This window comes from Megalobrama amblycephala, linkage group LG1 (assembly GCF_018812025.1).
Source record: "Megalobrama amblycephala isolate DHTTF-2021 linkage group LG1, ASM1881202v1, whole genome shotgun sequence".
Classification (NCBI taxonomy): Eukaryota; Metazoa; Chordata; class Actinopteri; order Cypriniformes; family Xenocyprididae; genus Megalobrama; species Megalobrama amblycephala.
In genome coordinates this window covers 59,260,617-59,282,757 of record NC_063044.1, presented here as the reverse complement: position 1 = coordinate 59,282,757, position 22,141 = coordinate 59,260,617, and the positions used below count along the sequence as shown (strand labels likewise).

General features: G+C 39.2%; 3 protein-coding genes across 3 annotated transcripts; all 3 read right to left on the bottom strand.

Moving 5' to 3' along the window:
• Positions 1–1,104: 1,104 nt before the first annotated feature.
• On the bottom strand, positions 1,105–3,258 carry LOC125277071 (ferritin, middle subunit-like). The gene is made up of 4 exons (XM_048205303.1): positions 2,999–3,258; positions 2,645–2,791; positions 2,077–2,202; positions 1,105–1,984 (listed from the first exon to the last, which is right to left on the bottom strand). Exons 1-4 carry the CDS (start codon positions 3,098–3,100, stop codon positions 1,835–1,837), a joined length of 525 nt encoding a protein of 174 aa, XP_048061260.1. The 5' UTR covers positions 3,101–3,258; the 3' UTR covers positions 1,105–1,834.
• Positions 3,259–11,981: 8,723 nt separating this feature from the next.
• On the bottom strand, positions 11,982–15,303 carry LOC125277059 (ferritin, middle subunit-like). Its single transcript, XM_048205275.1, has 4 exons — positions 15,056–15,303; positions 14,601–14,747; positions 12,365–12,490; positions 11,982–12,247 (listed from the first exon to the last, which is right to left on the bottom strand). The coding sequence occupies exons 1-4, from the start codon at positions 15,158–15,160 to the stop codon at positions 12,098–12,100; spliced, it is 528 nt and encodes a 175-aa protein (XP_048061232.1). The 5' UTR covers positions 15,161–15,303; the 3' UTR covers positions 11,982–12,097.
• Positions 15,304–20,542: 5,239 nt separating this feature from the next.
• On the bottom strand, positions 20,543–21,951 carry LOC125277066 (ferritin, middle subunit-like). The gene is made up of 4 exons (XM_048205289.1): positions 21,684–21,951; positions 21,313–21,459; positions 21,041–21,166; positions 20,543–20,948 (listed from the first exon to the last, which is right to left on the bottom strand). Exons 1-4 carry the CDS (start codon positions 21,783–21,785, stop codon positions 20,799–20,801), a joined length of 525 nt encoding a protein of 174 aa, XP_048061246.1. The 5' UTR covers positions 21,786–21,951; the 3' UTR covers positions 20,543–20,798.
• Between the last annotated feature and the right edge of the window lie 190 nt (positions 21,952–22,141).

Below are 22,141 nucleotides of genomic sequence, written 5' to 3'. Positions count from 1 at the left end.
TGACACGACACATAATAAACCCTTACGGAAGCAACAGATTCTTCAGGAATCAAGAATGCGGATGTTGCAGAATCACGTCAAACATAATTGTCATTCTGTGAGTGTCACAGAACTGGGAGTGAAGTTTTAAACTGATACATCATGTACAGACATGGGCAGATGAACAGGAACGAGTTACTGCACACTAACCAATCCATTCCACAAACAAAAAAATCGAGAACTGCCATCAGCAGAAGCAGAATCTACATAAATTTGTAGATAATAGAAGTTTGCTCAGTCTTGTTGGGACTACATGATTCATTTTTGTCAACAACTGAAACTAGACAGTGGATTTCAAGTACCCAGAATGCTTTGTGTGGGACTGGATCAGGAGAGTAAATGTTAAAATGTGTGAAATATTATTTATTTCCTAGTATTTTTGAATGACCCTTAATTGCGGAAAAGCATTACTTAATTTAATATAATATTTAAGAACTTAGTGCGGTTTAGAATATAAGAATGCTCTTATATTTAAAATAAAAATATTTTACTTTAGCACTTGATTTTTCATAGACAATTAGAATTACAGTCCAAAATTGTGATCACTCAGGAATGGTTGATACACCACAGCTGAGATGAGCCACTGAAGGCTGTCATCCTGCTGATTTTACTTTTAATTAAAAAGTTTAAGGATGTAAAAAAAAAAAGTAAAAATATACCAGGGTGTACGGGGTTCTTAAAGGAAAGCTTCAGTAATACAGCGATCAACCTGCAACTATCAACTGCACTCTGAGTGAAGGTAAGCAGGGTTGAGCCTGGTAATTATACCTGGATAATAGAAATCCTGAGGGAAACTGAGGTTGCTGTTGGAAGAGGTGTTAGTAAGGCCAACAGGGGGAGCTCATCCTAATGCTTGATTAGAGTGATAACACTGTAGTGGAACAAGGCAAAGTCCTTGCAATGTTGCCTGAGTTTCTGTGGTCAGTGTAAACTTCAGGGTCTCTGTCAGAAAGACTAGAGGTATGTGTAAAACTAGTGACCTAATACTGAATCAACTGCATCCCTTCATACACAATAACAAACATTCTTGTCCATTTAATCCATAATGAATACTGGAGCCTCACCTCAGGTTTACATAATGCATTTATTCATGAACCTAAGTAGACTGAACATAGCCTATTTAGTTATAATCAATATAAGCTGTATTGTGTTAAAATGTGCAGGGTGATCCAGTGTTCACTGATTTTAATCTACCAGGTTGTAAAGAGGTGTTAAAAGGGATGAAAAAAAAAAAAAAAAAAAAAAAAACATTATAGTCACTAAACCATTTGATCTGAACTTCTAATAGCTTTCCTCCTGCATGTAGGTTTGAAATAAAAGCATGGTCATCAAAAGGACCATCAAGATATAATGCATTACATCTGGCAGCAGTTAGCCCCATAAAAACTTTGATTTGTTTACCTTTAGTTCAATCATTACCCTTTTGTAGGCCAGAAAAAATAAATTGACTGCAAAAAGACACAAGGTTCAAACACTTATGTGCTGGTTCACTTCTGTATTCACCTACTACCTCTAAAGTGTCTTCTGTTCACAAAACCAAGACACGTAAATCCAGCCAAAAATGTTTTCAGCAGATTAAAACCAGTGTACATTCAAGAAAGCATTGGCTTGATGGCTAATTTAATGTGCCATACATGTTATACAGTGACATGTAGCCTCTAAATGTTAACTTTTCAATCTTCACTTTTCAATCTTTCAAGACTAAAATTTTGCCCAAGAGCTGCATGACAACATTAGCTTGATGATTTAAGCCTAGAGTATAGCTGGAGGTTCTGCAGTAAGCAGGGGTCTGCATTTAGCTTTGCAGGGTGTGCTTGTCAAACAGGTACTCCGCCATCCTGTTGTTTCCAGCATCCATCTTGGAAAGGTTGGTGATGTGGTCACCAAGCTTCTTGATGGCCTCAACCTGCTCATTCAGGTAGTGAGTCTCCAGAAAGTCACACAGCTGTTGGACAAGACACCAGAATATATTTTATCGTTTAATTCAGTAAATTAGGATGGAACAAAAGCATTAAAGAGAAATGTACATGGACTTACATGAGGGTCTCCCTTCTCAGAGGCGACCTTATGCAGGTCCAGCAGAGCCTGGTTGACGTTCTTCTCCAGCTGAAGAGCAGCCTGCATAGCGACCAGCCCATTGTCCCACTCATCGCGCTCAGGCTTCTGTAAAGAGACACACCTCGGTGAGCACGTGATGCCCCCATACCCCCCTTAATTCAACAGGCCCAGGTGAAAAAAAGTACATTTCTATAATGTACTTAAAGTACTCTATTTTCACGCACTAATTTTGTACTTAATATACTAAAAATTCTTCTTAAGATAATCTGAAGAACATCTAAGTGTACTCAACTGTGCTATTTTGAGACACCATGAAATATGAACTTAAATGTACTTTTAATATACTATCTCTGTATTTCAAAAATATATTTAGTTACCACTTGTAGTACACTATGGGTTCAAAATATTAAGTACAAAATTAGTGCACGAAAATAGAGCACTTTAAGTACATTATTGAAATGAACTTTTTTTCACCTGGGGGCCCCTAGAGTCCGTTTTGCTCATCATAAATTTCAACCTCGAAATTACACATTTCAAATGTGGTTACCTTTACGTCCTGAAGGACAATGCGTCCACCCCTCTTGTTCTGGAACTCCATGAATTTCTCGGCATGCTCGCGCTCCTCCTCGCTGTTCTCCTTGAAGAACTTGGCGAAACCGGGAAGTGCGACATCATCCCGTTTGAAGTAGTGAGCCTGATGGAAACAAAATCGATGGGTAAAAGATTAAAAACGCTTATAGCGACGAGGTCGTTCACCGCAAATTAAATAACGAGTGAACAATAATTCCAAGATGCAAATTTGTTTTGCATAGGCTACATGTCGAACCAAGAGAAAAAAAAATGTCAAGAGACATGATGTAACATACTGATTTTTAAAAAAAATAAAAAACTAGAAACTTACCATTGAAGTGTAAGTGTAGGAAGCGTAAAGCTCCAGATTCACCATCTTGTTGATCAAAGCCTCGCAGTCGCGGTCGTAGTTCTGGCGAATCTGAGAATCCATTTCTGATTTTTGTCGTTTTATTATCAAAAGGTTGATAAAAAAAATAATAAATATTAAATTAGACTTTTTCAAAGCGAAATTCCAGCGAGATTGAAGTTCCGTTCAATCACTGTTGAAGCAAGAACCTGTCCTGATCGTCCAGAAGCTGTGAGTGAAATGAAGGTGCGCGTTTGTCTTATATACGATCACAACATGATGCGTCAGTGCTAGTGAAACCATACTGGAACTGAGTAACGTGACTTGACAATTCACTGTGTTAGTATAGATAACGAAGACAAGATAATGGATAGGCTTTTCCTTTTTCATAATTAATAGCATACCTTTTTCATAATTAATAGCATAGTGAATATTTTTTTTTTTTTTTACAATTAGCCTACAAGCATGATTTGCATTCTGAAATCAAAATAGAAACGAAGATAATTATTTATCTAAGTTTAAAATACAACTTTTAGTTTCCCCCACAACTTTTTTCATATTCATATATGTGCCTTCCACTTCATCAGCATCCATTTCTGTAGTCACATATTGCATTTTGCATATATAGACTATAACCTTATTACTTATTGTTAAATGATTATTTATGCAGAATAGTTCTGATTAAAATATCATTAATAATAATACTCTCCTATCATTACCTTTAGCTACTAAAGTATAGTAATATGTTAAGGAAACAACATTCACAGCATTAGTAAGCTGATATAGTGGTGATTTTTGATCACTATTCTCCTTCACTATGTTAGTTGATTTATTAGAATATTTTATTGATAAATATTGTTTTATTATAATATATAATTTTTTTTTTTTATGTTATATTAAACCATTTTTTTTTTTTCTAGAACAACTAGACCAATTTGTTTTCCAGGGTAATTTTCTCATTTTCCATCAATAGAAAACTACATTACAAAGCTCCAGGTTATATCTATGCTGTGTGTGAAGCCTGGTAACACTATTTTAATAGGAGTCTGTGTATAATATTGCCATTTTTCACTTGGTAACTAACTGCCTTTAGATACCTGACACCTGACTACAAGAGTACAATGATGACAGGTGACAATTACAAAGCAATTTTGTACAAGAAATTGTCCATGAAAGCTCATTCTGCATCAGCGACAAACTCCCAAGAGCTGACAAGGAGCTGCATCTCTGTGACTCAGCATTTTCTCTTTCATGGAAGATGCGAGTATGTTTGTAACCTGACTAACTTAGGACAATGGTTCTCAAACTGGGGGGCCCCAAATGGCACCAGGGGGCCCCACAGAAGTTCCAGAACATTATTTTTTTTTAAATAATAATAATTGAATTAAAAATATGTAGAATTAATAGTTCGATATTCATATACATTTACTGTAAATAGTAAATTAATGCTCAATATTATTTACTTTTGTTAAGGGCTGTGTCCGTCAGAGTAACTGGCCCATCGCTGTGGCCAAATACCACCGGCAGTGGTAAGCCAACACATTATTGTGCATGTAAATGTTGTTTAACGTGGATATCAGGAGTGAAGTACAACTTTGTTTACAAAAGAAATGATAGGTTAGCATCCAAATGAGAGAGGGACGTGCAAGCCCATAAATTAAGCCATATGTCGGTTTAGCAGCCTATTCTCTTTTGTGGTTTTTCACAAATTTAACAATAACCTATTTCATGAATTAGCCTGTTCCTCTGGACTAGTAGTCTTGTTTATTTTCCCAAATCCTCACTCGCGTCTCCATTTGGAGGGAATAATAAATGTTACATTCTTTCATTCGTAAAGAAATCTCGTTAGCTTAAATTTTTTTCTAACGTCAAATTAAATTTTTACACAGTTTGTGCTTGTTGGACGCGGTAAGGCACATCAAGTTTATTTGTATATCGCATTTCACATGCACAGGTAATTCAGTTTCGTTTCTTCAGCAGTGCAGTATCAAATAACTATTCATACTTGCTCATAAATTTTAGAGAGATAAATTTTCCTTTTAGAAAAATGTATCCCTTTAGGGTTAGACTTACAATCAGTATCCATTGCTTTGGAACATTCGGAGAAAACACAGATATTAGACAAGAGATGGGCTCTGTCCTGCTTGTGTCCCACAGTCCTCTCAAAGTGAGATACAATGGTGCATTTATCTTTGTGGGGAAATATAATTAAACTTGGCTTACTTCCAAAATTTTAATTTCAAAATTTCACAAATAATTCCACTTTAAATTAATGAGGTTATCATCTTTGCAACAGGTCTAAATTAAACTGGATGGTTATTTGAAAAGTTGTTTATGGATGTATAGCTTTATGTTGAACTGCTATTACTGCTATAAGAAACATGACTAGGTTACGTATGTAATCCTTATTCCCTGAAGGAGGGAACGGAGATGTTACGTCAGAACATACTGACGAATGGGGTCTTGCTCGAGAGCCCAATCACCTTTGAGTGGTAAAACTAGTACCTTGGTCTGCGGAATTTGCATCGTGATCTCCGCCCTGCTCTGTAGGAGCAGTGCGAGCATACTCGCATTCAAGTCTTCACTGAGGAGTCGAACCAGTGTGACCTGGCCGTTCAGCGGTTGTGGCAAAGGGACGTAAAGTCTCTGTTCCCTACCAGGGAACGAGGGTTACATACGTAACCTAGACATTCACTTTCAGTCGGTCATGTTCGACGTTACATCAGAACATATTGACGAATGGGGTAGCGATAGCACTGTAAGATGAACAGAACCTCAGATAATTTGATCTCCTGAGATATGGACAGCACAAACACATAGAGCCATTTGTCTCCACACCCCACAGAGTGAAGTTGCGGGAAAGCTTCTTTCCATCCTGTCCTTCCTTCACATTTGCTCCTTCTCCCACACTTCCTTCCCCTTACCCATTCTTCCCATCACTCAGTTCACTTAAAAAGATTATATATAAATTATAATGTTCTGTCAATGCAAGTGAATTAACAGTCATGTTTGGTATCGTTTGAAATGTCTCAGTGCAACTGGTACAATGGTCTTGTCTACATGGAAGTAAACCAAAGGTATTAAAGGTTTTAAGAGTTTAGAGATACTTTGGTTGCAACCATGGGTGCGCCCCTTTCCCAGGGTCCTTCATCCAAATTACCTCCTGTTCCACAGCAAGGTGCGGACCCCCTAGGTCTGTGACCCTAATAAATGCAAATTCTGATTGTAAGTTCATGCCCCACATTGGGGGATGTTTTGTCTTGGTCTGAGTATTTAAAGAAATGTTGCAAAAGGCTCGGAGCGACTCTGTATTCAGATGAAGCCAGGACACTCAGCAATGTGTATTTTTCTAATGTCAGGTATGCATCTTACTCTGTTTCTGAGCATTTGATGTTTTGTATTGATCATCTTTGAATTGATTATGTAATTGGCATGATACATTTACCTGACTAATAAATTGTCACATTTGATTGTATTCTGACTCACTCTGAAATTATTGACTTCAGTAGATTACGATGTATCCATTGTTACCGCAAATCTGCGTCAGGTTAGTAACGGACTAAAGTCCAGTTTTGAGTGGAGCGATACACCAGCGATAGTGGAGGGCACACCAACTGTGATTTTAGAGCTCCGACTAACGCTTGGCATTAGTTCAAGTGTACTTAGACTGTAAAGGCTGAAAAGGGAATTTCCATTTAGGACAACAGGTCCTTGATCGACCAACCTAAATAGGGTGAGCCTTACCTCTGTTTATTGTAATGTTACTCTAGCTAAGTGTACATGGGAAACCATGGCATAACCAAACCAAAGCTACTATAAGAGAAGTAATATTGGTCAGCTTATCTGTAGTAGTGGTTATGACCTTTGACTAGAGTTAGTGTTACTTTAATTATAGTGTATACAGATCTATGGGGACTAAACAAATTCGAGGTCATAATAACATGGAGTCAGATAAAAGATTATTTGGAATTAAACTACTTTGCCACGCTGAAAAGACCGAACGCGCAAGAAACCTTCCCCGTCCTGTGTGAAACCGCTCGTGGGCCGATTGGGCGGGCCTTACAACACCTTGTCTTTAGACTAAGCACGAGCGAAGGGCTAAGCTTAACACAGAATGCACTGGGTAGCATATTCCAGGAGGAAGTTTGCTAACCTGCTGCCTGCTCATAGGAGTTTTACAAAGTATATATGTAGCATATGGAAGATCTCTGAGGTAGTCAGCCAACAGGGTGGATATGTTTCAACATCAGAGATGACAAGAGTGGTCTTGCCAAGGGAAAGACAGATGCTGCCAATGGAGACTTGATTGCCCAGAGTGGGGAATCATAACACATGGAGGCACCTAGTCTGACACAGGGGCTGACCAACAGGGCATGTACACAAGTGTTAGACATCAACAGTGCTGGAAGAACCCAGGGTTCTCAACTGTGGAACTCACCTGAAGAGAATAGCGCATGCATCCAGTCCGTGAAGTGGAATGGCTCAGCAAGCAAATTGACACTGAGCAGGTCCTACTTACTGGCCCCAAAGGGGCGAGTATATGGGAGGACACAGGCTCTACACAGAGATTATAGAATCTCGCAAATGTGTTAGGTGTCGCCCAGCCTGCAGCGCCCAGGAGGAAGCAACACTCCTGGTTGAGCTTTCACCCCTAGGGGGCATGGCAGGTCTTGAACCTTTCCCTTCTGCTGGCCTCCGTAACAACAAAAGAGCTGGTCTGAGGTTCTAAAACACTGAGTTCTGTCTACATAAGTGCAGAGAGTGTGTACTGGACAGAGCAGAGCCAGGGCTGGCTCTGCCTCCTCCAAGGGCAGTGCTTGCAAGTTCTCCCCACCTGATCTCTAAAAGAAGTGGTGGGAACTTTGGGCACATAGTTCCAGGCCAGGGTCTCAAGATCATGTGAGAGTTGGCTGGCCCGAATTCCAGGCATGCTTTGTTAACTGAAAATGCCTGCTGGTCTCCGATCCTCTTAACAGACACCAAAGCTGTCAGGAGCTCTGTTTTTCAAGTAAGAAACTTCAGCTCGACTGAGAGCAAAGGCTCGAAGGGAGCTCTCTGCAGTGCAGATGGTACCACTGCGAGGTCCCAAGAGGGTACCTGCTGAAGGTGAGACGGATTGAGCCTCTTAGCCCCTCTCAGGAACCTGATGATCAGATCATACTTCCCGATGGCCTTGCGGACAGTGTGCTGACCTCTGGTGCAGTTGTGTACAAAGAATCCTGAGTTCGAGTCAAGGCTTGTGGATTTTTACAGATGTTTCCTGTCAACATATTTCATATCATAATAAATGGCAAAAAGGCAATTTAAGCTGATGCTGGTTGAAGTCCATCCACACACAGGATAGAATTAGCATTTAAGTCACTGCATCAACATATCTCATCATCATGGGGGGACGGATTTCGACAGCTGTATATTTGCCATCAAATCCCCCCCCCCACCACGAGGTTCTAATATTTATCAAACTGGCTCAGTCTCGCTCTTCCCAATGGCCTTGTGGACAGTGTGCTGATATCTGGTGCAGTTGCATACCAAGAATTCTGAGATTGAGTCCAGGCTTGTGGACTTCTGGATCCTGTCTGCCTTCTCTCTCCAATTTTTGCTTCCTGTCAACATATTTCATTTCATAATAAATGGCAAAAAGGCAAAAAATGAACATTTAAACTGATGCTGGTTAATCTCCATCCACACACAGGATAGAATCAGCATCTTTTAAGCCACTATATAAACATCTCTCAACATGGCAGAGGGGGAACAGATTCTGAAAGATGGATTTTTGCAGTCGGATTCTGTTCCCCCCACGGATCATAATGAGGTTCTAATATTTATCAAACTCAGGCTGGTTGGAGTCAGCAGCTTACTCTGGCCGAGTATGCCTATAACTCCTTGCCGGTGTCTTCGGCTGTGAGAGCCATGGTGAAGAAGTCCGCCAGAGCCTGCCAGAATGGGCGGAGCCATCTGGCTATATAAGCAGGCATTTTGCATAGGATCTCTGATTCATTCTCCTGCAGCGCCATCACATCTCTTCGCTGGATCTACGAGAATTGAAGCCACCTTGCCGACTTCCTGTAGCGGATCAAGCTGACACAGCGACCTCTCTCGCTGCTCTCAAGCAGCTCTGATCAGTGCGTTGCTCTCAAAGCAGCCGATCAGCACTTCACTCATGAGCTGCCTTCAGCGCAGAGAGTGCTTGTTTCAGCACTTCAGCTGTCGCCGTCTGGCGAGTATAAAAGAGCTTATTTCTAGAGCAAATTTCTGCGATGTTGTTGCAAATGTCGTGCCACAGCTGTGACTTGTACACCACTGCATGCTGATGATGGGCACAGTGAATGTGTTTCATGTCTGGGGAAATCCCACGCTCACCGAGTTGCTCTCATTGCAAGAGCATGAGTCTCGTCTCTCTGTGCTCATGGATTGCTTTCTTTTCAGAGAGCGGCTCCGCCCCTCGTGCCCTCCCATTTTCTTCTTCCCAGGAGCCTGTGAGGAAAAAACAGCAGGGCGTGGTTCCTGCCAAGGTGGCGCCAGGCCCCTCCCCAGTGAGCTGCTCCCTTCTTTCCAGAGGTACAAGATGAGCTGACTAAGTCGTGTCGCGCCGCCTACTCAGCCCGCCTGCGTACTTATGCTTTCCCCGCCCTCACTATGGTCGACAGCGCTGGTGAAAAGGGTTATGAGAAGCTGCTTCCCCTGGACAAGGCAGTGGCCGCACACCTTTGCCCACTCACTGCCATTAGATGGAAAGCGAAGGTCGTCCATCCATCCAAGCCCTGCTGAACAACTTCAGTCCTCACTGGGCATGCTTACACCTCGGCTGGCCAGGCGGCTTCTGCTCTACACTCTATGGCCGTTCTTCAGGTCTTTCAAGCTAAACTCCTCCGGTCTATGGATGAGTCTGAATCTGACCCAGCCACATATAAAGAATTACGCAGCGCAACAGACCTGGCCCTGTGCACTACAAAGTCTACTGCTCAGGTCATCGGCAGATCTATGGCCAGTCTAGTGGTACTCACTGCTTCACTACCATAGTACGATGCATCGTTGAACAAATCAACTAGCTAGTCATGACTGTTTCCCGAAACCGTATTGTCGCAAACCTGTCATTTAGCCACGCTGGCAAATGATGTCACGCAGGTGGTGGAGTAATAACTTCTTTAAATAAATCCGACTGAGATTGATTGAATTATTGCTAGATTAGTTTTTTGCTATAAATTATGGACATTGCATCTGAGGACTAATTCTATTTTTCTCAGTTATTTTGCTTTATTTCCAAATTTAATCATAGGCTGATCTTACGTACACTGCGTTCCAAATTATTATGCAAGTGACATATCAGTAAGATTTCAGTACAATAAACATTCAGATTTTAGTTTTTCTAAGAAAATTTTTGTTTGTTTGTTTATTTATCCATGTCTTTTTAGATAACTGGTATCAATCTCAGACAAAATAATTTGCCAGATCTATGGAAACCCTACTTAGAGGTTGTTCCACATTATTAAGCAAGCCACAGTTCTCATGCAATATGGGGAGGAAGAAAGATCTTTCTGAAGATGAAAAGCATAAAATGGTGCAATGTTTTGCAAAAGGCATGAAAACAACTAATATTTTGTAAAAAAAAAAATGGATGGAGATTATCAAATTATCGTAAGATTTGTGAGTGATTTAGAGAAGAGCAAAACTCGGTCAGATAAAGGCTTATTAATGAAAGTTCCAGTCAAAAAAATTAATTAAATTAAAAGGGCAGCTATAAAAAAGCCAGTGTTGAGCAGCAAACAGGTAATTGAAGCTGCTGGTGTCTCTGGAGTCTCAAGAAGCTCTCCATGCAGGCTGGCAGTTGTGCGTAAAGATGCATTTCAGCCACTCCAAACCAAACCTCACAAAGAGAAACATTTACCCAGAGGTTCGTGAGGATTTTTGAAAGAGTATTTTTGTCACAGAAATACTCTGTCATACGTTCAACTCGTGTTTTGAAACTCTGGCCATGTTTAGCATGATAATCCAACTCTTTAACAGTGTAAATAAGTCAGAATGCATGAAATAGCATTATACACCCCCTTTAAGTCCACATGTCATAAAAACAAAAACTATGCTTCTAACCACAGCTCGAGAGCTGTCATTCCATCTACACAAGTTTGCGATGCAGTTTGCAAATGTTTGTTTGAACTGTGGTTTCAAGAAACACCAAATCGTTGAACTATGTTGGTAACGACAGAACTTGTGATGTTAGTTAGCTAACAATACTTTTGGGAAACGCACCCCATGTTGACTTGAGGGTGAGTAAGTCTTGGGTGAACTATTCCTTTAAATGTCCAATGTCCATATCATGTCTCTCCCCATGACAGTCACTGTAGTCACATCATATTGATTGCAGTTTTTTTATTGAAGTTCACTCATTGTAAACTTTTTATAGAGATAGTTCACCCAAAAAAGATTATTGATATCATGTTCTCACTCTCATGTCATTCCAAACCTGTATGACTGTACTTCACTTCCTTCTATGAAACACACAAAAATTTTTTTATTCATACAATGAAAGTGATTGGGATGCAGTAGTTTGGACTGCATTCTCTAAATATCTGTTTTTGTGTTCTTTGACACTGCTTTACGTATCCAACATTGTATTCTTATGTGTCTTATGTTAAATGAGAAAATACAACTCTTGATTATTCTGATCACAATGATCAACCAATTAATTACAAGAGCATATTTATTCTTTAAGAGCCAAACTAAATGAGTGAACTACATTACTACATTCCTGACATAACATAATCTGCATTAGTGCACCAGATTAAGAATTTAAGATAACATTTAACCCTAACCCTTTCAAGAGACATGAGTGTCAGACGGCAATTTTTCAGTGAATTAAGAAAGGTATCAGTCCTGATCCTATTCCAGCACTGCACATCCTGGATGTGACCACTGGATATAGACCACTTTATGATCACAATTTTAAATAAATAAAAAGACAAATCAATCCAGCCAAAATGTTTATTCATCAAATTCACAAGGTTAAAACCAACGAGTGTACATTCAACAGTAAAGGCCTGATGAAAGCTGATTTCTTCATGTAAGATGGTCTGAGGTCTGCATTTAGCTTTGCAGGGTGTGCTTGTCAAACAGGTACTCCGCCATCCTGTTGTTGCCAGCATCCATCTTGGAAAGGTTGGTGATGTGGTCACCAAGCTTCTTGATGGCCTCAACCTGCTCATTCAGGTAGTGAGTCTCCAGAAAGTCACACAGCTGTTGGACAAGACATCAGAAAACAATTTAGAATGCAAACTTCCCAGAAAAGATGTGACATTGTTTTAAAAAAACATGTATAGGGAGTCTCAACTACAACAAATGAGGGCTACTCACATGAGGGTCTCTCTTCTCAGAGGCGGCCTTATGCAGGTCCAGCAGAGCCTGGTTGACGTTCTTCTCCAGCTGAAGAGCAGCCTGCATAGCGATCAGTCCATTTCCCCACATATCACGATCAGGCTTCTGAAGAGAGAAACAAATGCATGAATAAGCAAGGACCCCTTTAATTCTACTCAATACATGAGTAACACTGTTTTTGATGTTTCACAGAACCAAGATATGCTGTTGTTGTAATATTAGCTGTAGTGACAGAACAGTTTTGAGTGTCATCGTTTATCTGGAGCTGGTCTGCTGGCGACTAACATCAAAGTCTTGCCTGCATACTCGTGTCATCTTCACTTGTTCATTTGCATTATTATATCTTGGCGGCAGTCAAAGCGGATTCATCTATACTTGTGCGAACTGTCTGATGCACCAGCTGTTAGTCGTCACCTGTGTTGCAGTGTTTGCTATTTTGAGGGAGGAGTGTGTTTCTTTTGGATAGCAGTGTGTTTGTCAATTTCAAATATCAACAGCATTTTTCTTTTTGCTTACTGCACTTTTACAATGTTAAATTGTTGAATTACTTAATTCAACAGTCCATTACAAATAAGCTATTTTCCATAACAATACACTGTGTGCAGAATTATTAGGCAAGCTGATTTTCTGATCATATTTTTTTTCCAAGCACATTTTACCAATTCCAATCCACATCAATCTTAATAACTACTATTAATATTGTTTTTAATCATTTATAAGTGATATATAATTGTTCATGAAGGCTGGAAATGAAAAATGCCTTATATTCAGGTGTGCAGAATTATTAGGCAGGTTTGCTTTTACAGGCAAAATGAGCCAAAAAAAGAGATTTAACTCAGACTGAAAAGTCAAAAATTATTAAATACTCACGAGAAGGACGCAATACTAATGCAATACTAGAATTTGCAAAGTTAAAGCATGACCAATGGAAAGCAAAATGCTCATGGGGTCAGCGGGGTCATACAAAATCAGGTGGAAAAGAAAAGACACATGTTAACTGCAAAAGATTGAAGAATTAAGGTGAAGAATTAAGTGTGAAACCATCAGGAACCCTTTAGTCTCCAGCGCCACCATTTTCCAGAACTGCAACCTACCTGGAGTCTCCAGAAGTGCAAGGTGTCAGGATCTCAGAGACTTAGGTTAGCTAAAGAATCCTAAAAAATGACCCGCTCTTAATAATAATCACAAGCTGAAATGTTGTGAAATACATGAAGACTGGGTTTTTATAGGCTTTATAGACAGACAGCTTGAGAGTGACTCCTGAAGGACCAGCACCACATCCTCTTGTACCACTGTTTGAAGAATTTATCTTCCAAAATCTGGCAGTAAGGTGTGGGAGTTTACTTTTAGTCCCTCTCTTATCCTGAAATGTCCGTCTTGCAGAGATGGACTAAAAATGATCTTCCAAAACTTACTGCCAGATTCTGGAAGATAAATTCTTCAAACAGTGGTAAAAGAGGATGTGGTGCTGGTCCTTCAGGAGTCACTCTCAATCTGTCTGTCTATAAGGCCTATAAAAACCCAGTCTTCATGTATTTTATAACACTTCAGCTTGTGATTCTTATTAAGAGCGGGTCATTTTTTAGGATTCTTTAGCTAACCTAACTAAGTCTCTGAGACACCTTGCACTTCTGGAGACTCCAGGTAGGTTGCAGTTCTGGAAAATGGTGGCGCTGGAGTCTAAAAGGTTCCTGATGGTTTCACACTTAACTCTTCACCTTAATTCTTAACTCTTTTGCAGTTAACATGTGTCTTTTCTTTTCCACCTGTTTTTGTATGACCCCGCTGACCTAATGAGCATTTTGCTGTCCATTGGTCATGCTTTAACTTTGCAATTTCTAGTATTGCATTAATATTGCGTCCTTCTCGTGAGTATTTAATCATTTTTGACTTTTCAGTCTAAGTTAAATCTCTTTTTTGGCTCATTTTGCCTGTAAAAGCAAACCTGCCTAATAATTCTGCACACCTGAATATAAGGCATTTTTCATTTCCAGCCTTCATTAACAATTATATATCACTTATAAATGATTAAAAACATTATTAATAGTAGTTATTAAGATTGATGTGGATTGAAATTGGTAAAATGTGTTTGGAAAAAAAAATATGATCAGAAAGTTAGCTTGCCTAATAATTCTGCACACAGTGTAGTTCTGTCAGCTGTGCCTGTACCAATAAAACAGGGTTACACTGATTAGTTCAGATTCCGGTCAAGCACCTTGATGTCCTGGAGGACAATTTTTCCACCCCTCTTGTTCTGGAACTCCATGAATTTCTCGGCATGCTCGCGCTCCTCCTCGCTGTTCTCCTTGAATAACTTGGCAAACCCAGCAAGAGCCACATCATCCCGTTTGAAGTAGTGAGCCTGATTGGAGCAAAACCACAAGAATGGACTTAAGTAGAGTCCAACAACGACAACAAAAACACATTTAGCAGCAGCACTTAAAGCTAAAAACGCATGAAGTGCCATCATTGTCAAATTTTATTTTTAGAGGTGCACAATAATGAAGTATCAAGACTGGCTGCATCTATATAATCATTACTCATAACATGGTTGTTTTTCAGTGTAACTTAATTTCTAATTCTGTTATCTTTAAAGAGTGCAGGGGAAAAAAAAAAATCAGGATACGACTAGCAAAAGTTCTGAGAACAGAATAAAAAAGAAATAAATACCATTGAAGTGTATATGTAGGAAGCGTAAAGCTCCAGATTGATCATCTTGTTGATCAAAGCCTCGCAGTCGCGGTCGTAGTTCTGGCGAATCTGAGAAGTCTCCATTTCAGCGGTTATTTATTATCACAACTTTGGTGCAAAATAAATAAGGAATTTAAATAGATTTAAATAAATAAAAGTTCCGTTCAATCACTGTTGAAGCAAGAACCTGTTCTGATCGTCCAGAAGCTGTGAGTGAAATGAAGGTGCGCGTTTGTCTTTTATACGATCACAACATGATGCGTCAGTGGAACTGAAACCAGCCAATCAAAGAACGAGCTGAATGAGGAAACGACAAGACTGACAGTTTCTGGGATAACAAAGACCATATCAACTTTCATAGTTGTGTGTTTTATTCCCTTCTTCATATATCATTAAAATCCAACAGGAAATATTTTTTTTAGTAGCCTACCTATGCTTATATTTACCCTCCACTCTTAAAAAATAAAGGTTATTTGTTGGAATCTATGGTTCCAAGAAGAACCTTTTGGGAAGGTTTGTTTTTAGAATTGTTCACTAAAAGGTTCTTTGTGGAACCCCAAATGGTTCTGTTATGGCATTGCCATAAAATACCCCCGTTTGGAAACTTTAATTTTAAAATCAATCAGGAGACATGACAAAGCATTATTACATCATCACACGCACCCTCAGTGTGTGTCATCAACAAGTGTAACCACACCTGACACTGAGCTGTGCCCTGAGAACAATACGAGTAGCCTACAAACAAAGCTATTTTTGCTTGTTTCCCCCAACACTGATGCTGCAGGTGGAATCAGCCATTGTCAGTCTGGAATCAGTCTGTCAGGAGCAAATAGAAACGGATACAGACATGACACAGCTGTATTGCTGTGACTCAGCAATTATGAAACATGTATGTTTGTTACTTGATCAGCTCAGTTCAGGAGTGTAATCTTCACTTTTACACCTGCCATAACCCTTTTCACCAAAATTCCATTATTGTTCTCATTTAAACAGGATATCCACTGTATCTTCTGTTGCATTACATTTTATATATATAAAAAACACACCAACAAACACTCAAGATTGTAACTATTTTTAAATTAAAGGGCTTTAATAATTTCAGTAACACAGAGTGAAATTCTGAAATGCTTTACAAAAACATTAAAGATAAAAGAAGACAAATTTTCTGTCATCATTTACTCACAAACAACAATTTTTTATTTTTATTTTTTATCATACAGGTTTATGAGGGTAAATTAGTTTTATTTTTGAACTATCCATTTATTTCCAATAATTATAAAAGCTGTTTTTATAGTGGGGATATATTGTTATATTGCAATATAGTGAAATGTAAACTAAACCACTCCTTCTGAACATGACACGACACATAATAAACCCTTACGGAAGCAACAGATTCTTCAGGAATCAAGAATGCGGATGTTACAGAATCACGTCAAACATAATTGTCATTCTGTGAGTGTCGCAGAACTGGGAGTGAAGTTTTAACCTGATACATCATGTACAGACATGGGCAGATGAACAGGAACGAGTTACTGCACACTAACCAATCCATTCCACAAACAAAAAAATCTAGAACATCAGCAGAAGCAGAATCTACATAAATTTGTAGATAATAGAAGTTTGCTCAATCTTGTTGGTAATACATGATTCATTTTTGTCAACAACTGAAACTGGACAGTGGATTTCAGGTACCCAGAATGCTTTGTGTGGGACTGGATCAGGAGAGTAAATGTTAAAATGTGTGAAATATTATTTATTTCCTAGTATTTTTGAATGACCCTTAATTGCGGAAAAGCATTACTTAATTTAATATAATATTTAAGAACTTAGTGCGGTTTAGAATATAAGAATGCTCTTATATTTAAAATAAAAATATTTTACTTTAGCACTTGATTTTTCATAGACAATTGGAATTACAGTCCAAAATTGTGATCACTCAGGAATGGTTGATACACCACAGCTGAGATGAGCCACTGAAGGCTGTCATCCTGCTGATTTTATTTTTAATTAAAAAGTTTAAGAATGTAAAAAAAATGTAAAAATATACCAGGGTGTACGGGGTTCTTAAAGGAAAGCTTCAGTAATACAGCGATCAACCTGCAACTATCAACTGCACTCTGAGTGAAGGTAAGCAGGGTTGAGCCTGGTAATTATACAGGTGCTGGTCATATAATTAAAATATCATCAAAAAGTTGATTTATTTCACTAATTCCATTCAAAAAGTGAAACTTGTATATTATATTCATTCATTACACACAGACTGATATATTTCAAATGGTTATTTCTTTTATTTTTGATGATTATAACTGACAACTAAGGAAAATCCCAAATTCAGTATCTCAGAAAATTAGAATATTGTGAAAAGGTTCAATATTGAAGACACCTGGTGCCACACTCTAATCAGCTAATTAACTCAAAACACCTGCAAAGGCCTTTAAATGGTCTCTCAGTCTAGTTCTGTAGGCTACACAATCATGGGGAAGACTGCTGACTTGACAGTTGTCCAAAAGACGACCATTGACACCTTGCACAAGGAGGGCAAGACACAAAAGGTCATTGCAAAAGAGGCTGGCTGTTCACAGAGCTCTGTGTCCAAGCACATTAATAGAGAGGCGAAGGGAAGGAAAAGATGTGGTAGAAAAAAAGCGTACAAGCAATAGAGATAACCGCACCCTGGAGAGGATTGTGAAACAAAACCCATTCAAAAATGTGGGAGAGATTCACAAAGAGTGGACTGCAGCTGGAGTCAGTGCTTCAAGAACCACTACGCACAGACGTATGCAATACATGGGTTTCAGCTGTCGCATTCCTTGTGTCAAGCCACTCTTGAACAACAAACAGCATCAGAAGCATCTCGCCTTGGCTAAAGACAAAAAGGACTGGACTGCTGCCGAGTGGTCCAAAGTTATGTTCTCTGATGAAAGTAAATTTTGCATTTCCTTTGGAAATCAGGGTCCCAGAGTCTGGAGAAAGAGAGGAGAGGCACACAATCCACGTTGCTTGAGGTCCAGTGTAAAGTTTCCACAGTCAGTGATGGTTTGGTGTGCCATGTCATCTGCTGGTGTTGGTCCACTGTGTTTTCTGAGGTCCAAGGTCAACGCAGCCATATACCAGGAAGTTTTAGAGCACTTCATGCTTCCTGCTGCTGACCAACTTTATGGAGATGCAGATTTCATTTTCCAACAGGACTTGGCACCTGCACACAGTGCCAAAGCTACCAGTACCTGTTTTAAGGACCATGGTATCCCTGTTCTTAATTGGCCAGCAAACTCGCCTGACCTTAACCCCATAGAAAATCTGTGGGGTATTGTGAAGAGGAAGATGCGATATGCCAGACCCAACAATGCAGAAGAGCTGAAGGCCACTATCAGAGCAACCTGGGCTCTCATAACACCTGAGCAGCGCCACAGACTGATCGACTCCATGCCACGCCACATTGATGCAGTAATTCAGGCAAAATGAGCCCCAACTAAGTATTGAGTGCTGTACATGCTCATACTTTTCATGTTCATACTTTTCAGTTGGCCAAGATTTCTAAAAATCCTTTCTTTGTATTGGTCTTAAGTAATATTCTAATTTTCTGAGATACTAAATTTGGGATTTTCCTTAGTTGTCAGTTATAATCATCAAAATTAAAAGAAATATATCAGTCTGTGTGTAATGAATATAATATACAAGTTTCATGTTTTGAATGGAATTAATGAAATAAATCAACTTTTTGATGATATTCTAATTATATGACCAGCACCTGTACCTGGATAATAGAAATCCTGAGGGAAACTGAGGTTGCTGTTGGAAGAGGTGCTAGTAAGGCCAGCAGGGGGAGCTTATCCTAATGCTTGATTAGAGTGATAACACTGTAGTGGAAAAAGGCAAAGACCTTGTGACGTTACTTAAAGGATTAGTTCACTTTCAAATTAAAATTTCCTGATAATTTACTCACCCCCATGTCATCCAAGATGTTCATGTCCTTCTTTCTTCAGTCAAAAAGAAATTGAGGTTTTTGATGAAAATATTCCAGGATTTTTCTCCTTATAGTGGACTTCAATGACCTCCAAACGGTTGAAGGCCAAAATAGTTTCAGTGCAGCTTCAAAGCGTTCTACACGATCCCAGACAAGGAATAAGGGTCTTATCTAGAGAAACCATCACTCATTTTCTAAAAAATAAAATTAAAAATGTATACGTTTTAACCATAAATGCTCATCTTGAACTAGCTCTCTTCTTCTTCTTCTTCTCTATTAGAATTCCAGCAGTGTAGACGCTGCTAAGTGTATTACTGTCCTCCACAGGTCAAAGTTTGAACTAAATTGTCATATATAATATGCTAGTGCAAGTATATAACAATTAGTTCAAACTTTGACCTGTGGAGGACAGTAATACACTTAGCAGTGTCTACACTGCTGAGATTCTAATAGAGAAGAAGAAGAAGAGAGCTAGTTCAAGATGAGCATTTATGGTTAAAACGTATATAATTTTACAAATTTTTTAGAAAATTAGCAATGGTTTCTCCACATAAGACCCTTATTCCTTGTATGGGATTGCATATAGGCTTTGAAGCTGCACTGAAACTAATTTTGACCTTCAACCGTTTGGAGGTCATTGAAGTCCACTATATGGAGAAAAATCCTGGAATGTTGTCATCAAAAAACTTAATTTCTGAAGAATCGACTTCTTAATCGACTGAAGAAAGGACATGGACTTCTTGGATGACATGGGGGGTGAGTAAATTATTAGGAAATTTTAATTTGAAAGTGAACTAATCCTTTAAGTTTCTGTGGTCAATATAAACTTCACGGTCTTTGTCAGAAAGACTAGAGGTATGTGTAAAACTAGTGACCTAATACTGAATCAACTGCATCCCTTCATACACAATAACAAACATTCTTGTCCATTTAGTCCATAATGAATAGCCTACTGGAGCCCCACCTCAGGTTTACATAATGCATTTATTCATGAACCCAAGTAGACTGAACATAGCCTATTTAGTTATAAACTATATAGGCTGTATTGTGTTAAAAATGTGCAGGATGATCCAGCGTTCACTGATTTTAAATCTACCAGATTTCATGAAGGGTAAAAAAAAAAAAAAAAAAAAAAAGGTCACAGAACCAATCCTAATAGGTGTGGGTCTATTCAAATTAACCAGTTAACATTTGATCTGAACTTCTATTTTTCCTCCTGCATGTGGGTCTGAAATCAGTTATCAAAAGGACCATCAAGATCTAATGCATATTTGGCAGCAGTTAGCCCCTAAAAACTTTGATTTGTCACAATCTTACCGACAGTTCAATCATTACCCTTTTGTAGGACAGAAATAAATTGACTGCTAAAAGACACAGGGTTCAAACACAATTCATTGTCGCTGCTTCACTTCTGCATTCACCTACTGCCTCTAAAGTGTCTTCTGTTTGTTGAAAATTTGAATTTCATAATTCAGGAAACACACAAAACCAAGACATGTAAATCCAGCCAAAAATGTTTATTCACCAAATTCAGCAGATTAAAACCAGTGTACATTCAAGAACGCATTGGCTTGATGGCTAATTAAAAGTACCATACATGTTATACAGTGACATGTAGCCTCTAAATGTTAACTTTTCAATCTTCACTTTTCAATCTTTCAAGACTAAAATTTTGCCCAAGAGCTGCATGACAACATTAGCTTGATGATTTAAGCCTAGAGTATAGCTGGAGGTTCTGCAGTAAGCAGGGGTCTGCATTTAGCTTTGCAGGGTGTGCTTGTCAAACAGGTACTCTGCCATCCTGTTGTTGCCAGCATCCATCTTGGAAAGGTTGGTGATGTGGTCACCAAGCTTCTTGATGGCCTCAACCTGCTCATTCAGGTAGTGAGTCTCCAGGAAGTCACACAGCTGTTGGACAAGACACCAGAAAATATTTTAACATTTAATTCAATAAAACAGAATGGAACAAAAGCATTAAAGAGAAATGTACATGGACTTACATGAGGGTCTCCCTTCTCAGAGGCGACCTTATGCAGGTCCAGCAGAGCCTGGTTGACGTTCTTCTCCAGCTGAAGAGCAGCCTGCATAGCGACCAGCCCATTGTCCCACTCATCGCGCTCAGGCTTCTGTAAAGAGACACACCTCGGTGAGCACGTGATGCCCCCATACCCCCCTTAATTCAACAGGTCTCTACAAATATGCATGAACCTAGAGTCCGTTTTGCTTATTCATTAAGTTCAACCTCGAAATTACACATTTCAAATGTGGTTACCTTTACGTCCTGAAGGACAATGCGTCCACCCCTCTTGTTCTGGAACTCCATGAATTTCTCGGCATGCTCACGCTCCTCCTCGCTGTTCTCCTTGAAGAACTTGGCGAAACCGGGAAGTGCGACATCATCCCGTTTGAAGAAGTGAGCCTGATGGAAACAAAATCGATGGGTAAAAGATTAAAAACGCTTAGGAGGTCGTTCACCGCAAATTCGTGGCGTCGTGAAAAAAGACGCAACTAAATGACGAAGAGTGAACAATACATCCAAGATACAAGTCTGTTGCGCATACATGTCGAAACAAGAGGAAAAAACGTCAAGAAGCATGATGCACCATATGGAATTTTATTTTATTAAATAAACTAGAAACTTACCATGGAAGTGTAAGTGTAGCCAGCGTAAAGCTCCAGATTGATCATCTTGTTGATCAAAGCCTCGCATTCGCGTTCGTAGTTCTGGCGAATCTGAGAATCCATTTCGGCGGATTTTTTTGTCGTTTTATTATCAAAAGATTGGTAAAAAATAATAAATTAAGAGTTTTTCAAAGCGAAATTCCGGCGAGCTCGAAGTTCCGTTCAATCACTGTTGAAGCAAGAACCTGTTCTGATCGTCCAGAAGCTGTGAGTGAAATGAAGGTGCGCGTTTGTCTTATATACGATCACAACATGATGCGTCAGTGTTAGTGAAACCAGCCAATCAAAGAACGAGCTGAATGAGGAAGTGGTAAAACAGTCAGCTGAGAGTCAGTAGACAATGGTGACAAGACATTTTAATGTTTTTCCACTTTTTTATATAATTAATGGCAAATCGAATCCAACAGAAAATTATCTAT